The 24757-nt window shown below is 41.8% G+C and overlaps 1 protein-coding gene across 7 annotated transcripts in view; it reads right to left on the minus strand.

Annotated features, from left to right (window-relative positions):
• Window positions 1-24365, minus strand: part of CEMIP2 (cell migration inducing hyaluronidase 2) — a 52666-nt gene extending 28301 nt beyond the window's left edge. Inside the window, exons 1-4 of one of the 7 annotated variants that reach the window (XM_048932509.1) lie at window positions 24258-24365; window positions 6678-7014; window positions 1719-1859; window positions 624-1185 (exon numbers count right to left, since the gene is read on the minus strand). In XM_048932509.1, the coding sequence (XP_048788466.1) occupies window positions 624-1185; window positions 1719-1859; window positions 6678-7002 (1028 nt within the window). In that variant the 5' untranslated portion in view covers window positions 7003-7014; window positions 24258-24365. Of the gene's footprint in view, window positions 1-623; window positions 1186-1718; window positions 1860-3036; window positions 3156-6677; window positions 7015-7273; window positions 8868-18154; window positions 18253-18683; window positions 18975-24257 lie in introns of those variants that run through there. The other 6 variants (XM_048932506.1, XM_048932507.1, XM_048932508.1 and 3 more) reach the window with 6 other exon arrangements.
• Between the last annotated feature and the right edge of the window lie 392 nt (window positions 24366-24757).

Here is a 24757-nt window from a genome sequence, read left to right on the forward strand (position 1 = left end):
CAGTTAACCCTGCACAACACAAAGCTAGGGTCAGAATGCACAAGAGGTCAAGTTTCCTGTTTTCGCAACATTGATTGTGTTTCTTCCAGAGCCCCACCATTTCAGAATGATCAAAAGACAGACACACCTGACAACTGTACTTCAATAATAGAATACGTTTTTACAGATCATTCCCTTGCAGAATCAGTGAAGGGAACAGTGAAGGGGGCAATCTGATATATGGTTAGAGTCCTCTCCTTGTATTCAGCTTTTAGCTTAGCTTTCCATGCTCCCCAAATATAACGTCATATGCATTAAAAGCTTTTTCTAGACAACTATTTTCTATCTGAGCATTTGAACACAAGAAAGTCCTTTGCTATACCTACCCTTATCTTCCATGAAGAAAAGTGAAAGTGTAATTATGAATAAGCAATGAGATCTACAGAAACACCTGCGGGCTGCAGTCTTTGCTCTGCGTACTGAATACTGCAACTGTAGTACTACACAAAACCTTCAAAGGATAGTCAGTATTGTAAGAACAGATACTGTCCAAGTTTTATAAGCTCCCTATCCCCCTCCCCCCACAGAAAGCAGTATATATATCTAATCTTTACTCAACATAAAAGGGAGAATAAATTAGTTACCTGTAACTCAATCCTCTGACAAACCTACTTCCCAGAAGATTTTGAATAGTCACTCTAGTTTCTTCCAGTAAGTTTTTAGCAGCTGAATCTCCTACAGCAATAGCGATAATGCGACCAGGACTTCTATTCTTCAGTAAGTTCTGGAGTTTCAAGCTTTCTTCTGAAAACTCATGAGTATCAAATTTCAACACTTCCAAAACACTCGCCGTGTCCTGATCAATCACTCTCACATTTAGTCCTCGGGAAAAATTCTTTTTAAATGCATAATGACCACAGGCCAGCCCTGAGAAATTCATAGACTTTGACAGAAGAGTCCATGATAGCTTCTGATGCCCATGCAATTCCAGCGTTCCTTCAGGGCCCACACCAATAAATTTTTTGCCAAATTCTGGCACATCAGCATCTTCATTTGACTTCCCGTACAAAATAATAGTTGCTTTGGATTTATAGCGGCATTTCTCTGCTCCAACATGAAGCATTCCACCATCCTTTATCAGGATAAAACGAGTTCTCAAAGTAATATTTTTAGAACCATCTTTATCATCACCAAAAACAAGTAAACCTAAAGGAAAAAAAATATATTTCCGTGAGTAAAATCAATTCTGAGATAGACTCAAAGAATTAAGATTTGCAATAAGAGCAACAGAAAAATTAGAAAGATTTATTTTCCACACCAATTAAATAAGTTACTAAGCTTATAAATATGCTTATGAACATTTAGGAAAATAACTTCTTCTGGTTGTGATTCATCTTTCTAAGCATCTGGCTAGCTTGTCCCTAGTTTTCATACTGTCTTTCTAAAATGGCCAGCATACTGTTTGCCATCAGAACATATTAAGATTCCTTACCTGGAAAGCTACTATGCAAGTCTAATTTTACTATATCATATAGAAAACCATGCCATTATTCCCAGTGACAGACTTGATAGTGTTCATTCAGCTTTTTAACATATGGTATAACTGGCCTGGCAGAAGGCAGAAAAGTGGAAGCAGAAGAATTGTTCAATATCAATATTCCAATGCATTTTTCACGTAATCATAAAAATACAAGCTATGCAGTGAAATGAAGCATTTTCCTTATTTTGCCTTTACACACCTCCATCCTGTATGGTTATAGAATGTACTGTAGCATCCGAGTTCAGACGAAACAGATCTCCCTTTTTGATGATAATCTTCTTCTCAGGATCCTTCCCAGGGCTCCAGTTTTTCAGACGAGGATTCTGATCAGGACAATTCTCTGTAATATAATATGAAATTCATTATTTTACAAAGTTAGACTCACCAACAGGATGACAGCAATGTTGGAAGCATGATGATGAATGTGATTAAGGCAGTCAGTCACCCACAAAGGACTTCCACCTCCTTCCGTGGTTACAGTACTGCTGCAACAGGTGTTCACATTTAAATTAATGGAGCCAAAAAGGTAGCTGAGCAATGGTAAAGCTTCCAGGGGGTGAGAAGGTATTGTACACCAAATTAAATCACTGAGGATCACAAGCAGACTGAACTGTCAATGTATGCTGCACTTTTAACCTATTGCTAGGCATCCTTTGTTTTTGCTTCAAAAATTTCTACATCATCTACTGTAGATGAGGAGAGGTAAGTGGCAAAGTCTTAGATTCATAGCAGTTACTCTGACTCCTAGGCATCATACCTGAAATACTAACATGGTAGGCACAGAACCATCTCACCTCCCTCGAAGTTACAAGTGCCTGTGTGAGAAAGGCTGATCCCCTCTTGCTTTTGAGCATCTTGATCGTTTCTTTCAGCACAGATTTGCCAGTATGGAACAAAGCGGAGAAAAAAGAAAAGACAACCTTCATATATTTAGTGTAATGCTTTACTACTTAGAGCAGTTTCCTGGGAAGTGAGGCATTTGGATCCAAACTCACTGTCCTTTTTAGGAAGTTACTTTAAATACCAGGCTCTGAATCACACTAGAGCTGAGATGTACATAATCCTTCTCAAAATCCTGCTGAAGGTTTAGCACCACACAGGCAGTGGTGCCATATTATAATGCCAGAAAAGGAGAAGTAACATGAAGAAGTGACAAGGTCAAGTGACTTCAGATGCAGCTACAGCAATGTGTACTTAAAACACATCTCTTTACAATATTAAGCAGTCAGAAATGCAGCAGCACAAGAGGTACTATGAAAACAGGAAGTATATTTCTTGAATTTTCAATTTTCTGTCATTTTGTATGACAGACAGCAGATATTTTTGTTGAGAAAAAAAACACAACCAAAAATGCCAAAAATAAACAGGTTAGAAACTCAACTGAGAGAAATAGTCTCAGTAGCCTTTTCAAACCTTATCTTCTGGAGAAAAAGCGCCATACATCTGAAGTGAAAATCAGGGAAAAAGGCTACTTGCAATAGCCCATTCTTGCAAAATCTAAAGAAAGAGAAACCTACCCACAGATTTAATACAAGCCATCCTTAGTTCTGCTGACAAAGTTGTTTTCGTTTGCTGTTTCTCTCTCCACATTTCAAATCCTTTCCAACCCAGGAAACCCACAGAAACCAAGATTTGACTGCCAGTGGAAAAAAAAAAAAAAAAATAAATAGCAGAACTGCATGAGGCCAAAAGGCATCTAAAGTAGTAATATAAAAACAAAAGTGGTTGTTTTTTCTTTCTTTTTTTTGAGGGGGGGGGAGGGAGAGCCAAATGCTGCCAAAGAAAGCAGCATTTAAAAAGTGAAACTCAACACATGAAGGAAAGCTGAAAAGCAAGAAACACTGCTATCTTGCAAGATGCTGAAAAAATGCAGTTCTGCTGCTTGACTCATGCAGAGTCAGTAAGCTCCTTTCCTCAACACTGCAAAAGTACTGAAAAGAGACAGGGACACGCACTTCCTGGCTGGTAGCAAAGGGCAGTGCAGGGAAACCATGAGTCAGCAACCTGCTAATTTCTGTTTAGCATGATTCATGGAGGGAAAAAGATTTAGTAACTGCAAGTTTTTCTGTTGAGTCTGAAAGATGAGATACAGCACAGCAACTCAATAAAATGAAATCAGAGTCTAACTTATCCTATCTTTGAGCAATGAAGCCATTGGAATTGGAAACGGGCGCTCCTGCAAAATGAACATGCTTCTGAAGCACGGCGGATCAACTTTTTGGCAAGAGAATCAGATGTGCTCAGCAAAAGCATTCTGAAATTCTCCCTTAGTAATTGCAGTGGGTTGCAGGGAAACATCAAATATTTAGTACTTCACCATATGTTACCTCCAAAATTACTGATCGGGTTTTATAGACCACAGTCATTGCCTGTACAGTTAAGGTTAAATGGAAGCAGAAGCATAACACAGAAGACGTTAAGTAGCTACAGCCTTGCCAAATTTAACCACTCACACTGAATTTTTTTTTCAAGTCAAGCCTCTACTTAAGTGCATTTCTGTAAAAAGGGGTCGGCTGTCCTTAGGGTTTAGTTGTTTCTAACAGGGTTAACAGGGTGAAAAAGTGATATTTTTATATATAGTAAAGAAAACAGACAAACAAAAAATACCTTGCCCCCCCAGAAGTTCTAGAATCTTTCATGTGTTGGGGAAAGGATATGAAGTTTGGCAGAAGAACAGACAGGAAACAGTTCTCAAAACACAGTTAAATAGTTGCGTTCTACCTGCTTAGCCACCAAGTCTGGAGTTCCTGAGGCCTCTGGGAAAAAATTATCAGTGTTATATTATGCTGAGCTGAAGTTTATCACACTTTGGCAGCTAAATTTTCTGAGGATCCTGTTTACCCTGGGCAAGCTCCAGCTGAGAACTGCGAAGGCCAAAAAGAACTTTTTCCCCTAAATCTCCCCTACTTCTCTTCCTGACCCTGTAGCACAAGCCTCTGGAAATGGGGAAGGAAATTGCATTTCCAGCACTTTACATGTGTTAAGGCCTCCTTAGGAAAAAAAAAAGAAAAAAGGAAAAAAAGAAAAAAGATGATGACAGGAAGATAAAAGCAAGGAGGAAAAAGAAACCAGCTGACAGGCAGGAACAGAAATGCAGACAAGTATCATTTTCCCTGTGGGGAGGGTATGCCGGAGGTTTAGGATTTACACGCAATTACTACTAAGTCTCACATTCCCTACACTGCCTTTCAAACAGCCATTAAAAGCACTAACAATATGGATTTCCAATTAGCCCTCAGCAAGAGCACACCTAGCTGGAACTGGAGCAGTTGGCTTTAATACCACATGTGTGAGGATGGAGCTAAAGACATTAACATTTCAACCCATCAAGAATCTTTTGGCACAACTGCTGCAGTAACACTGTGACAGAATGAAAATTTTTGTCACTTTTTCTCTGGTGCCTGGATGAAGTTTCTCTTGCACTAGGGCTTCCAACACATTCTACAGATGTGTGGTTTCTCTTTTAAAAGACAACGCAGGGAAAATTCAGAAAGACACAGTGCAACAACTGATGCTGCAAGCTGACCGGACATCCACAGAAAGGCAACAGGACACTGGAGGAAAAAAGTCACATCCTTAGGTTTTTTCTCAGCTTCTGTGCATGTCACTACAGCAAAGATAAAAAATGCTCTACTGCAAAATCCCCTGTATCCTCACTGATCCATCAACTCCTTGCTGATCGGAAGTTCAGTGCAGGAATTCTAAACAACTCAATGCCTCAATGAACAACAGCAGAGGAAAACAAACAAAAAACCCCACTCAGAAAACAATTTGCATTTAAAAAGCAGGCAAACTCATCTCCTGCACATTATCAGTTTCTAAAGCATAGAAACTAAAGCATATTAATTCACATAGTCTGCGAAGCACAACCCCACTTCTACTGAAACAACCACAAAACCTACAATCTTAATTAATTATATGGTATAAAGTCCTGGTATCATAGTGGAATGGTTTGTTATGTTTGTTTTGGAGGGAAGGTCTGTTGTTGTTGTTTTTTCTTCCTCCGAAAGTACTACTGTGTCAACACCCTAAATCACTTTTCAGCCTTCTCTTCAACTTGTAAACAGAGCACTTATTGCACATCTGTGCTCATATTACCAGAGACCTAGATCATAATATAGCAGTAATCTTCCATTCACTACTTCCTAAAAACTTACTTTCTTTTACTCCACAGTTATTAGAAAAACTCAGTAACTTCACCTGAGAAGAGATCTCTGCAACCAAAAAAAGTGCCCCTGTTAAAATGCATGCATCCATTTCATACTGCCATCTGAAATTCACCATCGATTATTTTGTTTGTTACCTACTGCTTGTTACCTAGTGTTGCATTGACTCTGGAAACATAAACCTCAGAAGTACTACTCCAAAAGCCACTGTGCAGTCAAAGCTTGTGTTACAACAGGTAATGGTTTTCAAATTAATTAAAAAAAAAATCATTTTGTTTTTAGAAACCTGTTTTCTTCCTCAGAAGAACAAAAACAAACAACCTGTGCTCCAAAGGACACTATCAGCCTTTAACTGCATGTCACAGTAGTTAGCAGTATTCGGCAGTAGGGATGTCTAGTTAGTGAGCAACAGTGGATCATACCACCTCTTCATGCTTTACAGCCAGACGATTTGAGAGATGATTTCCAAATTCTGTGAAAGCTGCACTGCGTTCTAAGACAAGCTGAAAGCTCAGGGCTAAGAGGTCAGTGAGCTCCCTGCTCAGTTTAAACAAAGCAAATAAACCATTTGGTATAAATTCACAGACTTTTACATCTTTTACTTGAATGCCTTTCTATTGTTTTCCTTAGTTACTGCTTAAGCAGAAAGCACTTCATTTCAACTACCCTTTGCAAACATCAAAATCCTACGTACAGTAATTCTGGTTACACAATACTCACACTTCTTCCCCTCATCTTTATGTCTTTATTTACTACTTTGCCTTTGTTGCTTCAATTAAGCAAGTCATATCAGTCACAATAGAAATAAGAAGTGCCACTGAAACAGCAAAAGGAACTGAACTTCTCTCCAAATACAGCTTCCTTTCACATTAAAACTACAAAGCGCTCTATTTCTACACTCCATTTTTAACAATATTTCTGATGCAGAATTACTGCACTATGTTCACAGGGGCTTCAGCTTCTAGGATGATTTTGTGCGTGTAAGAACTTACCATCTGGTGCATATTTCGAAGCTATTCCCATAAAAATCCCCAGTGCAACAAAAAGTGAAAAGCTAGAAACAGCAAAGCAAATGAGAGTATTTTTATGTCTGTTGGCTTCTGCCTGGCGGCGGTGCTGTCCTGGTGATGAGGATGTGAACATGGCCCGGGCTTCTTGTCTCGCAGAGGTAAATTCAGCTGATACATGGCTGTGTGAAGGCGGTGGGGGACGAAGAGGAGCAATTCTCCCCGGGACATACCCAGAAGACCTGTGACTGCTCCCATTCTGAGGTGGAAGGAAAGCAGGGGAACTCCCCCTGGCATCAATGTCTTGCATGTTACAAAGTCACTGCAACGAGCACACACAGACAGAAAAAAAATAAGAGAGAGGCTTTCAGTATACAATACATTAAAGAAGAAGAAAAAAAAAAAAAGGCAATTTTAAGCCACATGCCTTCTCCTTAATGTGTTTCTTTATACAGTATCAATCACACTATAGCTACTGGTCATTTACCACGCTGAAACAGTTTGAAACAATAGCATGCAAAATATCTTGAATACAATTAAACTTGAAAGGATCTGGTAAGGAAACAAAGCACAGCACAAACCATTTATGTTAGGTATTTTCCAGAGGTTTGTCACAGTTAACTTGCATTGTCCAATTAAGAAACAAGAACAATGAGAAAGCCAGCAATTCCTTTCTTCTCCACAGAATGCCCAAATGTATTTCTTCTCCATGCAGAAGCTGAACAAGCTCCTCATTGTTTTCCTTTATGGAAGGGAAGTTGAAGGAGACAAGCTTTCATTCCACATTGGAAGCAGCAAGAAGCATGTAAATTTAATAGGTAAAATACAAGACAATTTTATTTATACTTGAGAAGATGCAACCTAGTCAACACTTTTTATTAACTGAGGCAATTTGGAATCTACAAACTTTGTCCACTCACAGCAGGTTTTGGTTGCCAGTAAAGGTGTGTTTGGATTGATCCTGTAACAAAGTCATTCCACAAAGCTGAGATATCTGGGCTTGGGCATAAAGACTCAAAGCAATGCTATTGCTCCAGGGCTCCCTACCTACCACTGAGAACTGAGCACTTTTATTCCAGTTACTTGTGTTATTTCTATCTTTTCCTGAAGCAGCCAGCAAGAAAGCCACAAGAAAACATTCCTTCCTGACCTGTTCCAGCCAACAGTTCTAAACTACTGCACTTTTCTGCTTGCTTTAAGGGATCCAAAACTGCATTCAAATACTTTCTTAAGCTTTCTGGTCAAATCTGTTGCACAGCAAGGAGTATTCACAAAGCTAGCATGATTTTTAATTGACATTTCTTAGGGATAGAGGATTTTTTGACAAGGTTGCTCAAGTTTCAGTTCACTGAAACCCAATCTTCGAAACCAAATTCTGAAGAGGATTTAAGTGTAAGCTAGATGTATTAAATCACAAAACGAATTATGAAAATAGGGACCACCAATAACAAAAACCTCCAAATGCATAAAGATCCTCTCTTTCGTTTACAAAGGGAAGTCTGAGTCATGTTCTCAAGTGCCAGGCACACTGGTGAAGGAGGAACACTACAACTGCAATCTCCTTCTGAAATGTAGCAAAGGAGCCTTTTGTCTCATGCTGTAAAATCTGACAAGTCACTGTTTCAAGACGAGAGAGTTGTTATTATTGAACAGGCTAGATTACCCTTTCAGGGAAGACAATGCACCGCCAGATCTATGCAAAATGACAGTAAAGGCACTGAAACATAAACTGGAGCAGCCAGCCCACAGGAAAACTTATGCCAAATCCCCCAGCAGTGTTCTTTGCACCTGTTTGTTGCAGCAAATTGATTTTCACCATTCTCTTCTTAAAGAAGCTGTTTCCCATACCTAATCCCCTGTTCAGACTTCACTGCCCACTGCTTTATGAGCACTGTGTAACAACCTTCTTCCAGCACACACTTTTAAACTCAGCTAGACAACTGTATAACCAAGATGTTATAATCACAATACAATTGTGTATAATCAATAGATATCAAGATGTTATAATTGCAATATAATCAAAAGAGTAAGGCAAAGCAAACAAGGATCACAAAAGAGAATAAGTAGAAGAGCTTACCCTTGGGTTGAGCTCACTAGAAGATACCAAAGAGGAGGATCTCCAGAAGAGATCCTTCCCCTCTGGTAGCCAGCTCTTAAATAGGTCTAGGAGGGGTGCAGCCTGGCTCCACCCCTTCTGGCAGCACAGGTGAATTGCCTTCACCTGTGCTCCTCTGGCTGACTCATGGCTCACCTCAGGTGATCAATCAGAGGTTCAGGCTGTGACTCAGCAGTTCCCATACAACAACTTTCAACAGTAAAATCTTAACAGCTTCTGTGTTTTAGAAGTGCTGCTAAAAACTTAATGCAGAAGGAGCTTTGCAATTTAATTCAAAAACAGTCTTTATGCCTAACTGAAACAAATACTTAAAACATTTTTTTTTAATAAAGAACATTCTGATCCAGCATTGAGGGTTTTTGTTTGTTTGTTTGTTTTTTAATGGTTTGGGCCTCAAACTCCTCAAGTGTGGCTAAAAAGCTTTCAGATATGGTATTTACCTGTCTCACTGACAAATTGACTATATGGTGTCATTATAATATGAAACATATGGAGTTATTAAGTCATTTAATTGCTCAGTTGTACTAAACCCAAAATACACAAAGCCTAACTTACTTTCACAGCATAACTTTATTTTATCAATGAAGGCATCTTTAAATACTGCCACCACTTAAAAGAAAAAAGTCATTCATTACAACAGAGACTGAAAATGCTTGTGTACTATTTCAAGCGTATGTTCTTTTTAAAGCACTCAGTCTTGTTTGCAAGGCTCATCCTGCAAACTGTAAAGTTTTATAACTATCCCACTGGAGTGCAAACACCGGTCACCCCAACAACAGGTGGAAAAGAGAGCTCAGAGACACAGTCGTCCACACCACAAAACAAAAATTATGAAACAAATGTAACAAAATATTCAGCACAAGATTTACCAGATAGTTTGCCATTACATGAGGTGTAACCCTTTCAATGCTTCCCTCTTCCTGTGCCATCTCAAGTTATCTAGCTGAGAGAAAGATCTTCATCCCTCAGAGCAGCTGCTGTCTTCTCCTTAAAACTAAGATGAGCTCGAGGATCTGATTCAAGTTACTGACTTTTTTATATCCACTGTGAAAATTTTCAGATGGCACCACACAAATGTAACTGAAGCAATGAGCTATAAAGCCTGTAATGCCCTAGACAGTGATGTTATTTGGCTGTACAGAGACAGTATGAGTAAAACGCATGGGAGGAGAAAGAACTTAAAAAAAAAAACAAAACAAAACTTCAAGTTCCCATTTACTGGAGTTTTTTCCTCTTTAACACCTCTTCCTCCACCTTCAAAGGCTTGCCATTCCCCTGTGACCTGTGCCTATGCTGTCCTCTTTTAAAAAACAAAAAGCAAAAAACTCTAGGTATCAAAGGTCCCAGGATTCTATGTGCAGTCACAGACACTAGAGAGAATTGGCTTACCTCTACGACCTTGCAGCCCCAGAGAAGCATAAAACCTCATGAAGGAGCTCTGAGATGTGTGCGTCTCCCCCTGATAGCGCAGCCATGGGCAAGAAAATCACCACTTTGAGGAACCTACTGCAATTGCACTGTGTCACTGTGGTATTTTGCTTTGTAGCTTGCTGCAGCACGATTTCAGTGAAAGTCAAGTTTGTGCACAATACACAGCTGCTCAGCTTACCTACCCAAGTGGTATAGAGCTGTCTGTGTAAACCTGCTGTTGGCCACGCCGTTCGGGCAGGCTGCTGTTTCACCATTCTCAATCTTCTCAGCCTTCAACAGAGTATTACACAATATCATCAAATCCATTTTTCACTATCATTGTTCACTCAGGGATACAGACAGGTTTGGGCTTCCCGTTCACTGCACCAGGGAAGCCTGAAATACACTAATGGAGCTAGAGGATGACTGTCATTTTGGCCCATTACATTCCTGCTACCACCTCTGAGCTGGAACACTGGACATGTTTGCACACCATCCTTCTGATTGTGCACTTCCCCGCACAATCCAGATTCCTGCTTCCGTCCCCTTCTGCAACATCACTGAACAGGTATGTATTTCTCGTATTCATCATGCTAGCCAATCTAGTCCATGCCACCCTAAAAAAAACTCTGTGTTGCACAGAAACTCAGAAGAGCAACCACAGTACAAGTCTGTTTCTACCAACAGAGCACTTGAGATGCATGGATAACAAACTCTAATGCTCACCAAGCAGGCTGTAGCATCTCCAAGGCCCTCACGTGTTCCTTCACCCGTTTGTCCTTGTGCCACACTGTACACACATACAAGCCTAAGGAAAAAAAACTAGGAATGTACATGCAATCACAAGATAACACCGGGTTCTCCTGAGGCATGAGCACATGATCAGAAGCAAGTGGGATGCTTATCTGTTACTCAGAATGGGGCTACTTTCCTGAACAGGAACTGGATTATTCTGTGCTTTTCACATAATCCAACACCACCAAAAAAGTGAAAAACACACCATGACATTTCAATAGTTCAGATGTTAAATAAGCAGCATAGCAAAGCATGTCAGATTTGCTGTAAAACTCCCTTGTCATTGCATCTTCTCAAAATTCTGTAAGCAAAGTAAGCTAACTGTCATACAAGGCAAAGATACTAATGTTTCCTTTAAAGGACATCTTAAGGATGCATCGTTCATAGGTACAAGGAACAAAACAGAAAGGAAGTTAGAAAAAATTCCACTTCTGTTGTTGCTGGCTATGAAATGCTACCAGTTGCAGTGCTGATTATTTCCACATTCTTTAATCTCAGAGTATGCAACTGCTGTTAAGTAAAGGACCAAGGAAGGGTGGGCAAAAACCACACACTGAAAGAATAACAGCATTTCCCCCTGTAACACAGTGCCACATTGGTCACTGCTGCTTTTCTGGCAGAGACCTGACTGCTGCGAGATCAAAGGGCAGCCAGGAGCCCAGGAGGGTTCATGAGCTACAATTATTAAACAGAACATGATGTAAATTTCTGCCAAGTACAGCACACACACCTTCACAAGTCTTCAAGATGGCCATTAAATTGCTAAAGATATACAGATTTCAGGACAACGTTTCAAAAACTTCAGAAAGTCCCCAGTTCAACATGACTTAAACTTTCCCTTAAGAAAAAAGCCTAGCCCCCAGGAACTGCAAACTCTGTGATCCACATTGTCTTCTGTTGCCTTGTTTCAAAATTAAGCCTATTCACTCTCATAACACGCAGCATATTTATAGGAACTTACTTTTTCACCAAGATGTGCAAAAGCTAAATAGCATAAGCATACAGTAAAGTACTACCACAGTTCATTAACTGTGGGAAATCACAACAATTTCTGCAAGAGCTTGAAAAATCACATTTGATTTGAACTGTAAAAGCTTTAGATGACTTCTGTCACGTACTGCTTGCTGAATACTACCACCACTGAGTCTACTTCTGTGCCCAGCAATTTCAGAAGATAATTAGAGGACAAACAGCAACAGTTAATGAGAAACTGAAATATAAATAAGGTAATAATTACAAAATTTTCTCCACAATAAATAACACTGATTCGGATTTTCTTAATTTCCTATGCAGCAAATACTAATTTTGTGTTTTTTTGGGTTTTTTTGTTTTTTTTTTGGCACACAGAATGTGCAAAATGCTTTTGGCAGTACGTACATTTGCGAACAAAAGTTTTCAGAGGTGAAGTACAGGAAAAGGTCATTAACAGTTCTGATGAACACTGATGATGAGCTCTGTAGCAGTCACTTGGCTTCGTGTACATAGTTGGCAGGAAAGCATATGACACAGCAGATGAAATGCACAACTTTTCAGAAAGTCCATGTACAAAGTTTAGGGATTTACATAGTTTTGAGACTGCAGGGACACGTTTGTCTTCTTCAGTGCCTACACACCAAACACCGTCCCTCAAACACTCACCTGTTCCTAACTGATGCCAAGACACATCTATTTTTAATTTGCTCTAAGACATTCATAACATCGTTAGATGTTACATCTCACTGAGTCAAAGAAAAAAACCCAGGAGCCATTGTAGTTCCTGCAGCCCATGTATGTGAAACAATGCCTAATGCTTACAGTGACTTCAATTTTGTTCCATTTGTTTCTGTTTGACATGGTTAATCTTTATAAATCATTTGCAAATTGGAGAATTCTATCCTGTTTTCCATTTATTGTTTAAACAATAGAATGTTTGGCTGGAAGAAATCTTTCAGAAACCTTTTTTTTAATTTTTTTTTTTTTTTTTATTTTGTATCCTTCTGAATCTACCAGTGCCTCAATTACAGTGGATCCTGCACAATGCAGTGGAAATATTGCACGCCTGCTATGAGAGACAACACAAAGGGAATAATTCCTGCCATGTTCCTTATTTCCAGAAAGGAAAGCTTTAATAATTAGCATAGGATATCAAAAGTGGAGACTTGCATTTTAATCACACATCTGTCATTAGCTTGCTGTGAGTGTCACACTCATTTGGGCCCTGAGTCTGTAACATGAGGGACAAAAAAAAAGGTCCTTGGCTTCACAGGAACGTTGTGAGGCTTCGTTCACAGAACGCTTTTGTCTCCCTCAGCTCAGCAACACATCCCAGCACAAGCCTACTTCTAAGCAAATAAATACTTGTGTTCAAGTCAACGCTTGAACACGCAGAACAGCGTGAACAGAACAGTGTGAAAGTAACTGATCTGCAGCATTCACCTTAGGGAACTTGAAGAGGATGGTAGCAGAAGAAAAGCAAAAACAAAGTAAAGCAAAAGTATCCTGAAGTACCTTTTGGGTTAATGATGAGGTGTATTTACAGATATTCACAGTTTCTGGAAGAATAAACATCACTGAAAACTACTGCGTCTTAGGACACCAGAAAAAATAAATCTCTGATAGACTTCAGAGGAGAGAATTCCAGCTCAGGAGCTAATCACTAAATGGCTGACAAAATTTATTTTTGGCATTCCAGAGGAAGAAGGCAAGCTTAGATATCCAATTCCTTCTTGTCAAGCACTCCGATCGAAAAATCCTGAAGAACCAATAAACACGCTTGAACAGGTAGGACAGTACAAAATATAAAATGGAGCGAGAAAGGTCTGGTCCCCATATTCAGCTTCAGTCAGTAGACATAAACATACATGCTCCAGGAAACTCCTGAATGAATTGCTAGAAGCACTTAATAATCAGTGGCCTTTCATATTTAAATCCCATCTGTAGCACTACTCAGGAGCGTAGCCTGCTCTCTTTCATAGCTGTACACGCTTTTCTTTCTTTCTCCTCATGTTGCCTTCTGTCTTCACTAAAGCGTTCTGCATTTATTTCTTTTTTCCAAACTCACATTTCAGTATGTTATATGCCATCCCCTGTTCTGCTTACTTGAAGAATTATCTTCTTTAGCCATCCATCAGCTACGGAGGAAACAATGCTGGCTGAGAAGTTGCCACCCCACAGCTGAAGCACTGTAGCTGCACATCACATTCTTTCAGAACAGCCTCGCATTTCCACAAGCCAAGGAGTTTGCATTAAAAGATGATTAAGCTAAGGGCTCCAAATCACATCCACTGAGCAAACAGCTCTGACATCAGCACCTCTAGGCTATTTGATCCCCCAAAGGATTCTTCATCCTGTAAAACGATGACTAAGAGGATATATGACAGAGGTCCACACAGTCAGTAGTAGCACAGAGAATACAAATGACTCTCTTCTAGCGGGAAAAAAGAAAGGGGGTGGGGGCAGTTTGGTGTCTGAACCCGACTCTAAACTGTAAGTTTAGGATTTTAAGAATTTACAAGGGTTCAAAAAGCAGTGGGGTCACAAATGTGAAGCCAGTCAAAGACTGCTGCACAAAGAGCTTAGCAAGTTCTCCAATAGCAAGCTGTGGCATCTATTACTCACTGCTGTCAGACATCAGGTAATTGTCTGGATGGACATTAGTCTGCCATGACAGCACTGTTCTTCTACAATGTTTTAAAGCCTTATTTAACCACTTTGTTCTCATCAGAGACCTCTCCCTAGAAAAGCAAAAACCTTCAGATCAGCCACTATAACTGCTGACATCGTGAGCACAAAATATATGCCTCTACCTGATAGTTTAAATTAACGTGCCAGATTGTCATGCAGAGGGTGAAGCATGGGAAGCATTCCATTTTGCTGCAGGAATGGAGGCTTTCAGCAGAAGGGCAGCGCAAACACCAAATACACATGCGGCTTTGGAAGCAGCAGTCATGCTCCAACTGCATGCTGAAAAGAGTTTGTGCAGCCAGGATAATGTGAAGTAACCTGACTGCATGTCTGGATGCCAGCTTTCAATATAGATAAAAGGTATGCACCTTTTAGGAGTCACAAAAATACTCAAGCTGAGAGCCCGGCGAACCGTGCACAGTAATTTAAATTACTTTACATAAAACTCTTGCAAGAGAATTTAAGAAAAGAAAAACTTTCTCCATCATTTTCCCAGCCTTTTCCATGCATCAAAGGAGAAGCAAGTTCTCAAAAAACAAAACAAAGACTTTAATCCACTACCAAGAATGTGTTCTGCTGAGCTGGTGGCTACATTCATATTTTGGATTACTGTGGTAAATTCCTTTCCAGGGAACTCCAAGAACTTCGCATCCAACAGCCAAATTTTGCAACATCCTGCCAGGTGAAGCCAGACTTTCTGCGTGACTGCACTACATTTTTTTAGCCCAGTGCCAAAAAAGATTGCAGAGCTATCAGTACACTCCCTTTTGTCAACTTACTTGACAGCAATAGAAGATACAAGTCATAAAACACACATTCTCTAACGTCTTGAGCATTTCCTTTCCCTACTGGCAAGTATATCACTTTTCTCACTCATATCTTTCATCAAGGTTTGCCACCCCCCTTCCCCCCCCCTCCATTTCCTTTCTCCAAGAAAACACTTTCGTGGATTTCTGAACCTACATCTACAAACAGCTCATTCCCATTTATCTTGCCAAAAGTGTTTTCAATACATCAGCAGTGATATCCTTTTGATTAAAAAGAAGCTTGAAATGGATCAAGTCTAATTGTGACTTGATTCCTAATTAGAACAGTACTTTGTAAGTTACAGATTTCAATCTTGTTTTGATGTATATTTTGGGTGACTTTAAAAAATTGCCTTGCTAATGCAAAGAACAAACTCTGTTGATACACTTCAGACTGTGCTCCCAGCGTAGTTTTTGAACACACAGAGACCCACCAGATAGTAACCCTCCCACTAACTGCTGTCAGCAGCTTTTCAATCCTGAACAGAAGCAGGCAAGGTGATGGGAGCAGCCCCTTGGGGATGAATGCTGCTGAGCTCCCCTGGCCCGGAGCGATGGAGGGTGCACTCTGCCCAGCCCCAGCTTCATGTGGCTGGGGGAGAATAAAGCAGTGCTGCAGCTCAGAGACAGTGCTCTGCAGTATCACTTCCTCACAGTTACAGGTGGGATGGGCATCACCCTTCAGTCCCAGCACTCATTCTCCTTCCCTCACTGAGAGGAAAAACAAGCTGCAGAGCAGAGCCCATTTTTTGAGTGAAGCTCCTACAACAAAAGGCTGAACTGACTGCAAAATGCACAACAGCAATGTGAAGAATGGTTGTTGAGTACCTTCCTATAGTGTACTGCAAAGCAGGGTAACAGCTATACTTAGCGTTAAAATCACATCAGTAAGTTACTTTTCTGTATTCTTCTGCAACTGAAGAATGCTTCTAGTCTCAATTGTCTACAGCATCTATACACCTCTTTAATTATCAGAATGCTACTATTGGGCATTCAACTTGGACTGAAAAGCATTTGCCCCAGTGCTCCCTACCATCAGCCACCAAAGCAGGAACACCCAATCCCTTTCCATGTACAAGCCATTCACGTACAACTCACGTGGAATTTTCACAACTCCATGCTACAGAGCACATAAGCCCTATGGTTTGTTGACTCCCAGGATGAGCAGATCTCTTTGTGCTGTATCTATTTTTATAACCATGCCTTACAGGGAAAACAACTTTTTTGTTCCCCTGCCCCATGACCTGCTTCGTCAGTTCGGAAGAAGTGTGATATGTGACACTGAACGGTACCTGTTCCTGTCACAGGACAGTCACAGCCTTCAGAGAATCTCACAGGCCCAGCCAGAAGCAGCACTGCTGTTTTCCCCATGCTGTGGTCAGTGCTTAGCCCCCCACCAACTCCAACCACCATCAACCCCACAAAACATCATGGACTTAAAGTGATTAAAACAAACCTACAGTCTAACACCAAAAAAATACCCACATTCCTAACAGTATCAATACAGGTAACATTAAAAAGGTGCTTTGTTGCAGATCCTTGATGGATTAAGATTGCCAGTCTTCCTTCTTCTGTGTTTTTTTTTTGTTTGTTTGTTTCTTTTGTTTCTTCCTTCTCCCTTCTAAGTTTTTTTTTTTTCTTTCTTGGATTCCATTCATAACCGGGGCTATTGCCTGCGGTTTATATAAAACGTACCCTTCATGATGCTTTACCCAGATCAGGCCCAGGACACGCGCTCTGCTGGGTGCTGGAACAGAGCCACAAGAGCCGGCAACGCTGAGCCAGGCGCACCCAACCCGGCAGATTTCACACTGCCAGAGGCGGTGCGCAGGATCCCTGCAGACAAAGCACCTCTGCGATCTGCACGCTCTGCAAGAACAAAGATGGTCCTCACCGCTCCTCCACCCCACCGCTGCCCATGGGCCATTCCGCACCAGTCACACAGACGTGCTCTTACAGATCTCCTGTGCTGCATCAAAGCCTGACTGACACTATCCTAGAACTGCCTTATCTTCCTCCTCACGTTATCTTTGTAAAGCCTCGGGTACAGTTTCATCTTTGCAACTACAGGGGCATGTGTAATCCCTCTGGTTTTAAAGAATCCGTGCCCCCAGTCCACCTTTAAGAAACAAACAAGGGCAGCACCTTCAGCACGCGCCCCGAGCATGAATGGAGTACGTCTGGCTCCGCACGCCATGCAGAAGGATTGAGAAAAGCAGCTCCCACTGCTTTTTGCGAGCCTCCGGGCAAGGAAAACACGTCTGGGTTATCACAAGCAGGAAAGGCAGCCCATAGCAACCCAGACGTCCGGGGACGCCGATCAGTCGGCACTGTTATCGTCGCTCTGCGGGACGCCCCGCCGCCCGGGGTGAACCCGCTGAGGAGCGCTCGAAGGGCAGCACCTGCCGCCGGACCGCGAGGCACTTCGCCCACACCTGCCGTCCCGGAGGCACCGAGCGTGCGCTTAACGCCAGCCTCCAGCACGGGCCCTGGCCGCTCCCTCCCCTTCCCCCCTCTCCGCGCCGCCGCTCCCGGGAACAAAAGAGGCCGGAGCGGGCGGGCGGCAGCCGGCCCTGCTCTTCTCCCCGCGGCTCCCCGCGCCCGCCGACCCCGTCCCGACCGGCGGCGGCTCCCTTCGCCTCGGCCCCGGCGCCGCGCACGCACTCGCTCACCTGGGCCCGGCGCGGCGGCGCGCTCAGGGCGGCGGCATGGCGCTCCCCGCCCCGGACACCGCGGGCGGGCGGCTCCGGCTGCTCGCCTCCCCTCACGGCTCCCGCCCCGGCTCCCGGCCTTACGCAATTGGCGGCGGCCGTAGCCACCCTCCCCCCGCCCCGCCACCTCGCCGGGGCAGCGATCCCCGGCCCCAAAAGAGGCGGCTGCGCCGCGCCGCTGCCGGACCTCCCCCCTCCCCCGCCCCCGCGCTGGGGGAGGAGCGGCGGAGCCTGCCCGCCCCTCGCCCCACCCGCGCCGCGCCGCCGACCCGGCCCCCTCCGAACCGCCCGGCGCGGGGCTGAGCGCGGAGCCGCCCTGTGAGCCCCGGTTGCGGCAGCACCGCGCCGTGCGCTGAGGCACAGGGAGAAGCGGAGCGAGCTTGGAGATGCTGCTGCGGGGTGGCAGGGGTCCGCGGGTTGCTGGCCCTCCCCCGGCCCGGAAGATAGGTGGCAGTCGGTATCGGCTCTTAAAGAGAACAAAGTTACTTACAGGAATCGGAGCCCGGGCAGCCTCTGGTCCGGGAAAAGAGCTGGCTGGAAAATCTGATTCTGGTTTCTGGGAATTTCTTTCTTTCTTCCAAAATCTGATTTGGACTATAGTCAAAAAAAAAAAAAAAAAAAAAAAGTTCCGATTTCAAGGAACCAGTGCCGGCAGCTGTTCAACACCAAAGAGCATCAGAATGGTTGAGGCAGCAGGCAGGCGGCGAGTGGAGTCGCAGCGCTTAGCTCTGCCGGAGACGCGGAGCTCTGGGAGCGCAGCCGCCCAGGTTGTTGGCTTTGATGTGGATCTGACAACGGATCTCTCTTAAGTTTGGGACCTCCCACCGCTTCCAGCGCACTGAGGTTGGGCCAAACTCACTACAGATCAGAAAGCGGAAAAAAAAAAAAAAAAAAAAAAAAAAAAAAAAAGCCCCGATTATAAATGCGTTGAATGAAAGGATTTGGGAAATACAGCCAACATTTTCCAACTTAATTATTTCCTTGGGAAAATTCCAGGCAGCTGGAAATCGAGTGATAAGTCATTTGCACTCCTACAAACCCTGCGCCGCTTAACTTCAGCTCTAGCGATTTCCTCTTTGTTTACAGCATGCACATCCTGTCCGCGCTGCTTGCAGCGTGCGGAGACATCTAGCGACCGAGGCGCGCACCGCGGCAGCTCCGACCGCTTCGGACCTGGGACGCGGCCCGAGACCTGCAGCACGCAGGCACGGCACGGGCCGGCACGGCTCCCGACTCGTCCTTTGCACGGAGCCGCAGCGAAGGAAGCCCGTGGGTGGATGAAATAAGTCGTTTTCATCTCGTTTTGATCGCGCCTTTGTCTCCTGCTGTCATTTTTTTAAATGCCCCGCAGCACGATTCTTTCAACACGTGTGTCGTCACTCACTACCAACAAAGGCACAAGCAAACTGAACGTGCACGTTTGCCAGTGACGTTAGGTTTGGAGAACAAGTGAAACTGAAGGTGGTTATCTTTGCTTCATGTGAAATTCAAACATCTCAGGTGCAAAACAAATCCCTCCCTTAAAGCAAAGAAAGCAGCACTGCCCTAGGAATCCATTTTACACACACACACGCAGAGCTGTGCTTGTCAGTGCATGTGCTCAGTAATTAACACTCATTCAGTTACCCTTCTTCATATAATCTGGTATAAAATAATGCTGAATTATTCCATGGGAATGCCAATCAAAAAAAAACAACATTTATGCAATTTGATTTGTGGAAATTCCAGAATGTATTCAGTCTTAAGCCTTTTGTCTCCTTTAAGAAATTGTTTTCACTTAATGCAGTAGTTACACACACACACACAAGTATATAAAGATGACATTGCCAGATGGATATGTTTTCTTTCCCAGAAAACATATTAGTTTCTTCTCCATTGGCGTATTTAAAAAGAGAATGCTTTTGTTTTTCACTGAGTGGTACTTATCTATGTTATGAGTCCAAAATCAGAAGGAGCCATTTATGTGCTGTATGCTTGTGTAGAAAATTATGACACACCCACTAGTCACCAAAATTCACAGCCCTGAGTGTGCAGGGATCTCCTTTCAGTTGTGTCTGGGTAGGTGCTTCTTGTTACATCCTATGAGGGGATGCAAGGTAGAAACACTTGTATGCGCATATGGTAGTTAGTAGCTCAGTGTATTGTACGATGCATTACACACATATCCAATTAATCTTAGGCAAATATAAGAGACCCTCTGTTTTTACAGCAGATTTTGCAGGATGGTGTTGCCACCCAACAACTACCATTTGTAAAAGTGGTGCTAGCAATGGCTGTAACAATACCTATGCCTGAATGATATGAAAGAGTGAGCTTTGAGATTACCTGAGCACTGTGAATCTCTGCATCAAAGCCAAGCGACACAGTGAAGTACTACACCTGTATCTAGTGTGACCTCATTCCTCATCTGCTTTGGGTGTAAACAGACAAATCCTTGTGTCAAATGTTTAACCCAAAGTTTAACAATAGCAAAAGACAGACTTGGAAGACACCATCAATAGAGTGACTACAGTCTAATGATCTCAAAGAGAGAAAGAAAAAAAAAAAATCACCTTTTGTCTTTCTAAGCAAAAAGAAATTCCAGTAGACTGGGGGAACGTATCCAGTTACTGCTTGAAGTCATGTCCTATCTCTGCCTTCCCACCTGGATCGCTGTGACTGAGAAATGTTGCTGTTGGTGTACTGCAGACAGGAAAGGGAATGCACATCCCTCTTTCCTTGTTTAAGCCTTCCTGGCATACATCCCAGGTACTCTGTGGCAATACCTTTTCCATGTAGTAGCCGTGTTTTCAATTACCATACTAAACACATGCATTTTAAATTATGTCTCTGGGAGTTTAACATGCCAAGTGGCAACAAGAAGTGAAATTCCTGAAATAACGCAAAAGCTGCCAAGCTAATAGTTAACAAAATACAATGACAATTAAAAAAAAAAAAAAAAAAAAAAAACAAAGACGAGAGTTTAAGCTGCGTGCTGGAGGAATACTTGGATAATTTGTTACTGGCTTTTAGCAAGGAACAGCTTAATTGTGGTTTCTCACGTCATAATGTTTTACATTCCCCTCTGACTTTCAATCTTCCCCTGCCCACTGAAGCACTGTGCCTTTTTGTTCCTGCATGTCAAAACAAGAGCAGAGGGGGTGATCCTCCCCCTCTGCTCTTCCCTGATGAGAACACATCTGGGGTACTGTGTCCAATTCTGGGCTTCTCAGTTCAAAAAAGACAGCAATTCTACGGAGAGTCCAGCAGAGGGCCACAAAGATGTTGAGAGTCTGGAGGACCCTTTCCTTTATGAGGAAGGGCTGAGACGCCTGGGATTGTTCAGCCTGGAGAAATCTGAGAAGAGATCAATGCTTCTAAATATCTAAAGTGCAGGAGTCAAATAGATGGCGCCAGGCTCTTTCCAGCAGTGCCTAGTGGCAGAACAAGGGGCAACTGCCGCAAACAGAAACACAGTAAGGAACATCTTTACTGTCAGAGTGACAGAGCATTGTAACAGGCTGCCCAGAGATGTTGTAGAGTTTTCTTCTCTGGAGTTATTTAAGATTCATCTGGATGACATCTGCTATGTGGAACCTGCTTTAGCAGGGGTGGGACTTGATCCTTAGAGGTACCTTCCAGCCCCTAGAATTCTGTGATTTGGTAACACACAATTTGCATTTTTTTTGCAGGTCCATGAAAAACCACGAGGAAACTCATTAGAAGCTTTGTTATTACTGATATTAATAACATTAAAAACAGACAACAAACACCAGTACTATGTGGCATACTTTCACTTAGAAGTCTGGGTTTAGTCTTTACCTATCTTACACAAATTCTTATTTTCTCCTGCCATTTTCAATGGCAGTGACTCTCCCCCACAGCAGTGATGCTGACAGGAGATGGCCTCAAGGAGGATCCGAGGATTTCACCAACCTCCTCCAAGCTTCCTCAATAGATCCATCACCGAGTTCTATCAGAATCATTGAATGGCTTGGGGTGGAAGGGACCTCAAATATTAGTCCAAACCCCCATCACAGGCAAGGCTGCCACCCACCAAATCAGGCACCAGCTCAGGCTGCTGAGGGCCCACCAAATCTGGCTTTCAGCACCTCCATGGATGGGGCAGCCACAGCTTCTCTGGGCAGCCTCTGCCATGGCCTCATCACCCTTTCAGTGAAAATTTTTTCACCGGCATCTAATCTAAATCCTGCCTCTTGTATTCCTGCTTCACTTCAGCTGTTATCAATGATTTTACAGTGGAGAAATACATCAGAATTGTAAGATTCTAGGTCAGACAGAGAATACAAACTGATTTAAATCAACAAGAAAAATTGATGTCTGTGACTCAAGCACTAATGGACAACCAGTAAATTCATTTCAAAGTTCTTACTAATGGAGTGGCCATAGACTGCACTAGAGGTTGAAAGGAGGATTAACAGATGGGGATTTTCAAAGAAATAGTGAAGACGCATGTGAATAGCAAATGAGAACAGGCTAAGTTACATTTATAATGGCATGGAAGATGTGGCTTCTAAATTTCTCCTAATGTACAGTTTGTTGAAAGACAAGATGCATCAAATTCATGTTGCACTTATTTTTAATACAATGTCAGTGGAAGTTGCAATTCCTTCCCAAGCAAATCTATACACACTGTGCAGTCTCAAATTAAGAAATAAAGATAACATTTTTCCCCAAAAAATATGTTTATATTTTTGATCAGTGTGACTCAAAACACTTAGTCTGACTGCCTTCTGTATTAAAAACATTTTCCTTGACAAGGCTTTCTTTTGAAGATGGCCACCTTCAGGTCACTTCAGGATTTATTGTAGTTTGAATTGAGTTGATACATATGCCAAAATTAATAGGAAATGACAATAGTAAACTCAGCTTACAAATTTACAATAGTAAATTTAGTTTGCATTTAACAGAAATATTAATGAAAACTGATTGTTAAATGAGCTGCTTACTAGGTAAATAACCCGAAGGACCTTTTGCTCCAACCTGCTGGTTTGGCCAAGAAACAGAAGCAAACTACTTGAATTCTGCAGATTTTTGCATAACTTACAATTCTTACAAATTATGGATTATGAGTTCTTAAGAGACATTTCATAATACATAAGGAAGACTAAAAATTGTTAAATGCACAATTTCCTATGCACTATCAGACGTCAGTGAAACTGCTTGACACATCTATGACTGTGTTCTATCTCATGTGTTTAACATTATCACTTTATTGCGATTTGTACGCAGAATTATGCATATAATATTTCTATGCCATAAACTTATGTCCTGCAATTTTTGGTCTTAATTTTTACTAAATAGAGAATGAGTTTTGTTTGTGAAATTTATAAGAGGAAGAGCAGAGCTTAAACCAGAGGTGCTCAGTTTCATTGGCAGAAATATACAAACAATTTAGATACATAAAAAAAGAAATAGCTGTTTCATTCTGGGAGAAAGAGGGAGTCTGGCTTCCACTGCTAAGAACTGTATTTTAAGTGATGTACTTCTACTCTTAATGATTACATATCTGAGTAATGGCACAGTACAAATATTTTCACAAGTAGAAATGTTCTGATACATCAGATAACTAAAAAGCATTAGTAAATACTTCTGAAAAAAAGAAAAAGAAAGAGAAAGAGAAAAAGAGAGAGAAAGAAAAAGTGGAAGAAAAAGAAAGATAAAGAGAAAAAGAAATAACTGTAATGCTTCCAGATTGTTCCCTAAACCAAACATAACAAGTTCTGAAAACCTGCATTTGAATATAACCCATCTTATGAAAGAAGAAATATATAAAGTAAGAATATACTTTTTATCTTTGAAAATGTTACAGGTATATTGCAACCTTAAGGTGCTGAGGGAAGGTGCGCTTCCCTGGCACCAAAATGATATTCAGAGCATGGCTTTGCATGATGCAGTGCAAGATGATTTGCTGTTGCAAATCTCTGTGCACAGCTTTGGGCTCTTAATTCTAATATGCATTCAGATTATGGTACCCAAAATTATACTCTTTTATTAGAACAGATATCTAAAACAGTGTAAAGAGAGACGTAGTTTTTAAGTAATACTATAGAATTCTGCTTACCTTGTACTGAATCAGCAATCATGTAAAAGTGGAGGGGTTTTGTTTCCAGTAAGTGTTCAGTTTTCTGTCTATACAGTGTGTCACCAAATGGCTGACTGAACCCTTTTCCTTTTGGGAGAGAACAAATACAATGGCTAATCAGTGTTACAGGAAGAGTTATCTGTTGGGTTCTGTGCATAAGAGATCACCATGACCTTTTTTTTTTTTTTTTTTACAAAAACAGGAATTAAAGCATCCCATGAATGACAGCCAAATGTAAAAACAAAAAGTATTTGTCCATCAGAAATGAAACAAGTAAGTTTTTAAGAGGTATCTTTCCTTAAGACTGTTTTTAAGTTCCTACTCTGAATCAGGTAAGAAATGAAGTTAACTTACACCTTGTTTTATTTTGCAGCTGCAAAGAAACAGTCAACTTACTTCTTTTGGTAACTCAGTGTAGGCATCAGCATCAGCTAGAGAACTCTGCTGTTTCATGATCACATTTTCTTTCCTGTGATCAT

This window comes from Lagopus muta, chromosome Z (genome assembly GCF_023343835.1).
Source record: "Lagopus muta isolate bLagMut1 chromosome Z, bLagMut1 primary, whole genome shotgun sequence".
Classification (NCBI taxonomy): domain Eukaryota; kingdom Metazoa; phylum Chordata; class Aves; order Galliformes; family Phasianidae; genus Lagopus; species Lagopus muta.